The sequence below is a fragment of the Canis lupus genome, chromosome 1 (assembly GCF_048164855.1).
Source record: "Canis lupus baileyi chromosome 1, mCanLup2.hap1, whole genome shotgun sequence".
NCBI classification, from domain to species: Eukaryota; Metazoa; Chordata; class Mammalia; order Carnivora; family Canidae; genus Canis; species Canis lupus.
Genome location: NC_132838.1, coordinates 103,030,109 through 103,037,910, shown reverse-complemented (window position 1 = coordinate 103,037,910; position 7,802 = coordinate 103,030,109). Strand labels below are relative to the sequence as shown.

At 37.8% G+C, this 7,802-nt stretch overlaps 1 protein-coding gene across 1 annotated transcript; it reads left to right on the top strand.

Moving 5' to 3' along the window:
• Positions 1-1,855: 1,855 nt before the first annotated feature.
• On the top strand, positions 1,856-1,993 carry LOC140607022 (thymosin beta-15A-like). Its single transcript, XM_072781320.1, has one exon. The coding sequence runs from the start codon at positions 1,856-1,858 to the stop codon at positions 1,991-1,993; it is 138 nt and encodes a 45-aa protein (XP_072637421.1).
• Positions 1,994-7,802: the final 5,809 nt, after the last annotated feature.

Genomic DNA, 7,802 nt, shown 5'->3' with positions numbered 1-7,802 from the left:
AATGTAATTCTAATATATAGACTGCTTGGCCACATCACCCACCATTTGCTTCAGTGTGGATGGCACTGGAAGGTATTATGCTGAGTGAAGCAAGTTAATTGGAGAAGGACAATCATCATATGGTTTCATTCATATGGGGAATATAAGAAACAGTGAAAAAGATTATAAGGGAAAGGAGGGAAAGTAAGTGGGAAGAATTAGAGAGTGTGACAAACCATGAGAGACTCCTAACTCTGGGAAATGAACAAAGCGTAGTGGAAGGGGAGGTTGGCAGGGGGATGGGGTAACTGGGTGATAGGCACTGAGGAGGGCATTTGATGGGATGCGCACTGGGTGTTATACTATATGTTGGCAAATTGAACTTCAATAAAAAAAAAATAGTAATGCTTTTACCTCCAAGAATGGCATAGTATTCCCCATTCTCCTGACCTCCTCTTTCTTGATAGCATATTTCACCATCTAACTATATATGTTTAGGGATCCCTGGGTGGCGCAGCGGTTTGGCGCCTGCCTTTGGCCCGGGGCGCGATCCTGGAGACCCGGGATCGAGTCCCACGTCAGGCTCCCGGTGCATGGAGCCTGCTTCTCCCTCTGCCTATGTCTCTGCCTCTCTCTCTCTCTCTCTGTGACTATCATAAATAAATAAAAATTAAAAAAAAAACTATATATGTTTATATGCCTGTTTTGCTTACTGTCTTTCCTCAAGTACAGCATAAGTTCAAATAAATATATGTATATAAAAATACATATAAATAAATAAATAAAGAACACAACAGGATGTCCACTCTCACCACCATTGTGCAACATAGTACTGGCACCTCTAACCTCAGCAATCAGACAACAAAAAGAAATATAAATTGGCAGAGAAGTAGTCAAATTCTCACTCTACACAAATGACATGATACTTTATGTGGAAAACCCAAGACTTCACCCCAAATCACTACAACTCATACAGCAATGTGTCAGGATATAAAAATCAATGCACAGAAATTAGTTGCATTTCTACATACTACCAATGAGACAGAAGAAAGATAAATTAAAGAATTGCTCCCATTTACAATTGTACCAAAAATCATAAGATACCTAAGAATAAACCAAACCAAAGAGGTAAGTGATCTGTACTCTAATTACTACAGAACACTTATGTAAAAAATTGAGGAAGACACAAAGAGATGGAAAAATATTCCATACTTATGAATTGGAAGAATAAATATTGTTAAAATGTCTACCCAGAGCAATCTATACATTCAAAACAATCCCTATCAAAATACCATCGACACTTTTCACAGAGCTAGAACAAATAATCCTAAACAGCAGGGTACTGGCCCCCGAACAGACACATAAATCAATGGAACACAATAGAGAACCCCGAAATGGGCCCTCAATTCTATGGGCAACTCATCTTTGACAAAGCAGGAAAGAATATCCAATGGAAAAAAAGACCACCTCTTCAATAAATGGTGCTGGGGAAAATTGGACAGCCACATATAGAAGAATGAAACTCGATCATTCTCTTACACCATACACAAAGATAAACTCAAAATGGAGGGACCACCTAAATGTGAGACAAATCCATCAAAATCCTAGAGGAGAATACAGGCAGCATCCTCTAGGTGTAAAGCTTGTGTAATATAGTACTGAGTTGTCCTATGGAATAGTATAAAGTCAGAAACTGAAAACTGACAGAAGAGCATGATTAAATAGATCTATTGCAACAATGCTGCATATTAGAAATTCAATTAAATTCAGGCTTTCAAAGAACACTTAACAGAACCTTGTCCTGTGAGTAGAGCGCCGTCGGTCTGAGGTTCAGCTTTCATCTGTCTTCAAGCCATCAGTCTTTCTTTTAGTCAAGATGAGTGATAAGTCAGACTTGTCTGAAGTGGAGAAGTTTGACAGGTCAAAACTGAAGAAAACTAATACTAAGGAAAAGAATACTCTTCTCTCAAAGGAAACCATCCAGCAGGAGAAAAACAGTGTTCAAATTTTGTAAATGGGAATCTCCTCCCAAGAGCAGATTTCAACATTTCCTGAGTGTCTCGGTTTGGGGCTTTTTCTTGTCTAAACCTATGTGCTTGTAGAAATTTTAGGCATCTTCTGATGTCTTCATACCCATGCTCCCTGGCTAAGAGGTCAGGAGTAGCCTATGTTCCCTTATGTTCATTTTTAAACTTTCCATTAATGCATAAATTCCAGGTGGCAAACGTTGTCAATAATCCTGTCATTGATGACCTTACTGTATGAAGTCCTTTCACCTCCTAAAGGATGTTACTTTTAACTTTCTACAATGGGTGCCTCCATTGCTCCATAACCTTCATGAAGTGGCATGCATTTGCAACTTCTCACAGTTTATTTTCATTTCAAATGTAGCAATAAAATAATAAAGGCAGTAAAAGAAAAACCCCAAACAAAGAACAATAGCTCCTATGGCAAGTTTTAGGAAAATTGAAGTTGCCTTGGGATCCCTGGGTGGCTCAGCGGTTTGGCGCCTGCCTTTGGCCCAGGGTGCGATCCTGGAGTCCCGGGATCGAGTTCCGTGTCGGGCTCCCAGCATGGAGCCTGCTTCTCCTTCCTCTTGTGTCTCTCATGAAAAAATAAATAAAATCTTTAAAAAAATGAAGTTGCCTAAGAGACTAGTGTGTTTAAAATCTCTCCACTTCCTTAGATAAACACATCACTAGAAGGAAGTTAATCTGTTCAATGCTGGCTGTTTGTACAGGACAGATAAGTGCTTTTGAATCTTGGTTCCAGGGTGGTTTTCAGTGAATATCAGTTTATTATGCAATGATGAAAGTTAAGTTCAATGAAGTCCATCCCTCCCCCTAAATCCCAAGTTACTTCCCTCCTTTGGCTTCTATTTTTACACCATCCTCTTTGAACTTCCTCCTTGGGACTCAGATTCATCTTAAAAGTTGAAATGGGATGCAAAGCCCACACAAGATTTCAACAAGGAAAATCAGTGCAGAAGTATCCTGAGTCATGTGGCTGAATAACTGAGGACCAGCCAGCTGGACACTCTGAGCTGTTCTGACCAGACTTTCTCAAACATTGTTGCCAAGAGAAATCACTTGAGTTCTTAAAAATCCTGTTCAAGTTAAATACAAAATTGAGGCCAGACTTAGAAATTCCCTGGGCAAATTCAACACAAGGAACAACAGGTGTCAGTGATACTATAGAGAAACAGGAATCCCCTTACACTGTTGGTGGGAACACAAACTGGTGCATCTCACTCTGAAAACAGTATGGAGGTTCCTCAGAAAGTTAAAAATAGAGCTACCCTATGATCCAGCAATTGCACGACTAGGTATTTACCCAAAGAATACAAAACTACAGATTCAAAGGGGTACATGTACACTGATATTTATAGCAGCATTATCTGCAATAGCCAAACTATGGAAAGAGCCCAAATGTCCATTAACTGATGAATGGATAAAGATATGGTGCGCGTGCGCACGTGCCCACACACACACACACACACACACACACTCTGGAGTATTATTCAGCCATCAAAAAGAATGAAATAAAAACAAAACAAAACAAAACAAAACAAAAAAAACAAAAAGAATGAAATCTGGCCATTTCCAAGGATGTGAATGGGTGGAACTAGAGCATATAATGCTAGGTGAAATAAGTCAGAGCAAAACAAATGCCATATGATCTCACTCATGTGGAATTTAAAAAACAAAACAGATGAACCAAGGGGTAAAAAAAGAGAAAGGCAAACTAAGAAACAGACTCTTAATGATAGAGGACTGATGGTTACCAGATGGGGAGATGAGTGATATAGGTGAGCGGGTTAAGGAGGGCACTTGCGAGGAGCACAGGGTAATATACGGAAGTGTTAAATGACTACGTTGTACATCTGAAACTAATTTACACTATGTTAACCAGAATTAAAAACCTTTAAAATAAAAATACAATTTTTTTAAAAGAAAATTCCCTGAACAAAAGAAAACATTTAGACCACATGATCTGGGATCCCTGGGTGGCTCAGCGGTTTAGTGCCTGCCTTTGGCCTAGGGCATGATCCTGGAGTCCTGGGATCCTGTCTCACATCAGGCTCCCTGCATGGAGCCTGCTTCTCCCTCTGTGTCTCTGCCTCTCTCTCTGTGTATCTCTCATGAATAAATAAATAAATAAAATCTTAAAAAAAAAAACACATGAGCAAAACTAAATCTATCTTATTTCATGAGCATAAGTGAAACTTACTTCTGATAAATACCTGATAACCATAAAAGAAACACATATGGTGACTACACTTATGATGAGTACTGAGTGATGTACAGAATTGTTGAATATTGTACATCTGAAACTAATATAACATTGTATGTTAATTATACATCAATAAAAAATGAAAGTTAGAAAAGAAACTTCATTTGTCTTCCTAAAAATGTGTAAGATAATCACTTTGAAACAATCACCTGCCATCTGCAAACCCCCTCCATAATGACCAACGCTGTAAAGGTAAACAACCTCCTTGTTTTCATTTTATAAGTTGTTCTGTAATGTCATGCCTGCGAGCTTCATATTAGTTCACAAACCATTCTTAAATGCACAATAAGCTCTTACTAAATACTATTTTACTGATCTGGTGATTTTAATTTTGCTATTTCTGGGTTTTATTTTTTACAGCCCATGCCCAGAAAAATCCATACCTCTCAAACAAGAAACTTTGGAAACTGGATCCAGGAATTCATGTTTTCTTATCATTCCCCCAAATGACTTTAACATGCAGCCAAAATTGGGAGCCAGTGCCTTAGAACACCATTGAGCATCCCTAGAAGTATAAAAGCTGTATCTCACCCTTAAAGCATCTTATCTAACATTGCACACACCAAATAGAAGGATGGTGTCTGTGGTAAGGCCACAAAGAGAGTTTCTGGTTAAGAAAAACATGAAAAAATTATGAAAATTGGAGAATTTCAGTAACAACATAAATAACAGGATTTCAAAATCAAAAGAAGCAAACTGGCAAGAATGTTAACTCACCAACCCTGATACCAAGTCTCCTGGGCCAGTTCCTAAACCAAGCAAACCAGGAAGTGGGAAGAGAAAATCTATGCTCACCAAGGAGAGGCTGGTTAATTCCTACCTTTTTATTGACTTCCATAATGGAAGGGAAACACTGCTTCACTTGGGCTTTTGTGCCTCAAGTGTTTTTCTCCATGTAGACCTTTCTTCTCAGGTCTGATTATGAGATGGTCCAGACCCAACTTGTGATATTGGAGCTCTTGGAGCATCTGGCCAAGAACCGCACCCCCCTCCCCCAGTAATTGATTGGGGCAATGCCAAATCTTAACTTCAGATAACCGTACATACCATGAACTATATAAGGTAAACACTCCATGCAGTCTACATCAGGATCTGGCAAGGACCTTTCCAATATAAGTGATTGTGGGATGATGTGATCGTGGGCATGTTTACCAGGTGATAAGATTCATGGAGGCACTGCCAAGATCCTAAACCCCTGAGGGCCCCAGATTTGTTTTACAGCTGGAATCACCTGACATCTCATGCTCAATGATGATCTGCTCCCACTTGCAGGCACCCTGCTTTCATCAGCAGGCAGTATGCTCTGGGTGTGACTGGTAAATGTAACTTTTTATATTTCACAGATTACAGGGGAAAAATATGATCATCTTAAAGGATGCAAAAAAGATAAATCTAGGAGATTCCATGTCTATTCATGCTCTTAGATGTATCTCTGTGAATTAGGAAAGAAAGGAATTTCCTTAACCCATTCCAAGAGTGTTCCAAAAAGGCAGCCAAAACCTTTTAATAGAAAAATGATGACAGAAAGTCTAATAAAAGATTATATGCCTTATAGGACAAAGTATGAGTTTTTATTGATAGACATAAAAATATAAGAAATGAAGAATTATGTTAAGTTCTTATTTAGGAATGATCATTATTATAAAGGTATTAATACTCTCCATATAGATCTTTATATTCAGTACATCATTAATAAAATCCTAACAAAATTTTTATTTCAAAATATAATTCTAAAGTGTATGTGGAAACAGAGGGGGTTAGTGTAAACCAAGCTACTCCCACAGCATAGCAAAGTTTGGGGAGGGGATGTTGATTGAATTGCACTTACATTACAAAGATTTCATGTAAAAGCTATAGCACTTATCCTCCTCTTCCTCTATGTTCATCTGTTGTTTCTTAAATTTCACAAGAGTGAAATCATATGGTATTTGTCTTCCTCTGACTTATTTTGCTCAGCATAATACTCTTTAGTTCCATTCACATCATTCCAAATGGCAAGATTTCATTCTTTTTGATGACTAATATTCTGTTGTTTATATACACCACATCTTCTTTATTCATTTATCCGTGGGAGGCAAAATGTAAGAGACACTGAACTCTAGGAAACAAACTGAGGGTTGCTGGAGGGGATGGGGAATGGGGTGACTGGGTGATGGGCATTAAGGAGGACGTGTGATAGAATGAGCACTAGGTATTATATGCAAATGATGAATCACTAAATTCTATTCCTGAAACTAAAAATACAGTATATGTTTACTAAATTGAATTTAAATAAGGAATAAATAAAATCTGTAGTAATTAAGACTTATTGGCACATGGCTGGACAAATAAATCAATGGAACAAAAGACAGAGCTCAGAAGAAAGGCAATCAATATAAAAAGTTGCTTCATAACAGATTGCTGTGCAGTAAAAAAGGTAAACTATTTAATGGAGCTAGTACTTTTTCAATAAAAATTGAAAAAAAAATAGATCCTTTCTCCCTATCCTGGAGAAAAGCAATTACAAGTGGATGGACACTTCTGTGTGAAAAGCAAAACTATCATATATAAGAAGACAACATAAAACATCTCTATGGTTTGAGGTAGGGAGTGATTTATTTTTAAATAAGTTTCCAAATTTACCCATCATAAAGTAAACCCGCGTAAGTTTTATTTCATCAAAGGTAAAAACTGTTCGGCAAATGACCCTATGGTAAAGAAAGAATCATACAAACCACAAACTGGGAGAAGATATAAGCATACTACATTACTGGCCAGGCAGCATTATGAGAATACATAAGGCACTTCTACCTGCAAATAAAAACAGAAAATAACCAATAGAAATATAAGCAAAGCAATCAAAAGGCATTTCACAAGACAGGCAAAAAATGGCCCATGAATGTGAGAAAACTGCTGAACTTCATTGGTAAATTTGCAAAGGCAAAGGGAAGCAATAGTGAAACAGCCAATATTTGGCAAGTATGTTAAAACACTGAGTCATCGGTGGTGAGCAGTGATGTGCAGCCATGGGGATATTCACCTATGCCTGATAATAATATAATTTGATCAAAAACATTTGAAAACAGACATAGGGAGTAATCTGTGCATCCTCCATGACCCAGAAATTCCACTCTTAAATAATTCAACATTCTCGCACATGTGAACTAGGGGATATGTTCAAGAAAGTTCAAACAGCATCGTTCTTAGCAACAATTGAGAAACAAAAACTATCACTGATAGAATGGATAAACTGCATATATTCATACACTTAGATATAAGTGGGGATGCCTGCCTCCCACAGATATATTAAAAATATAAGTGGGGATGCCTGCATGGCATAGTGGTTGAGTGTATGCCCTTGGTTCAAGTCATGATCGGGGTCCTGGGATGGAGTCCCACATCAGGCTCCCCACAGGGAGTCTGCTTCTCCCTTGGCCTATGTCTCTGCCTCTCTCTCTGTGTTTCTCATGAATAAATAAATAAAATATTTTTTAAAAATTAAAAAAATAAATGAACCACAACTAAAATAAATTTAACATAAAAAAAACTCA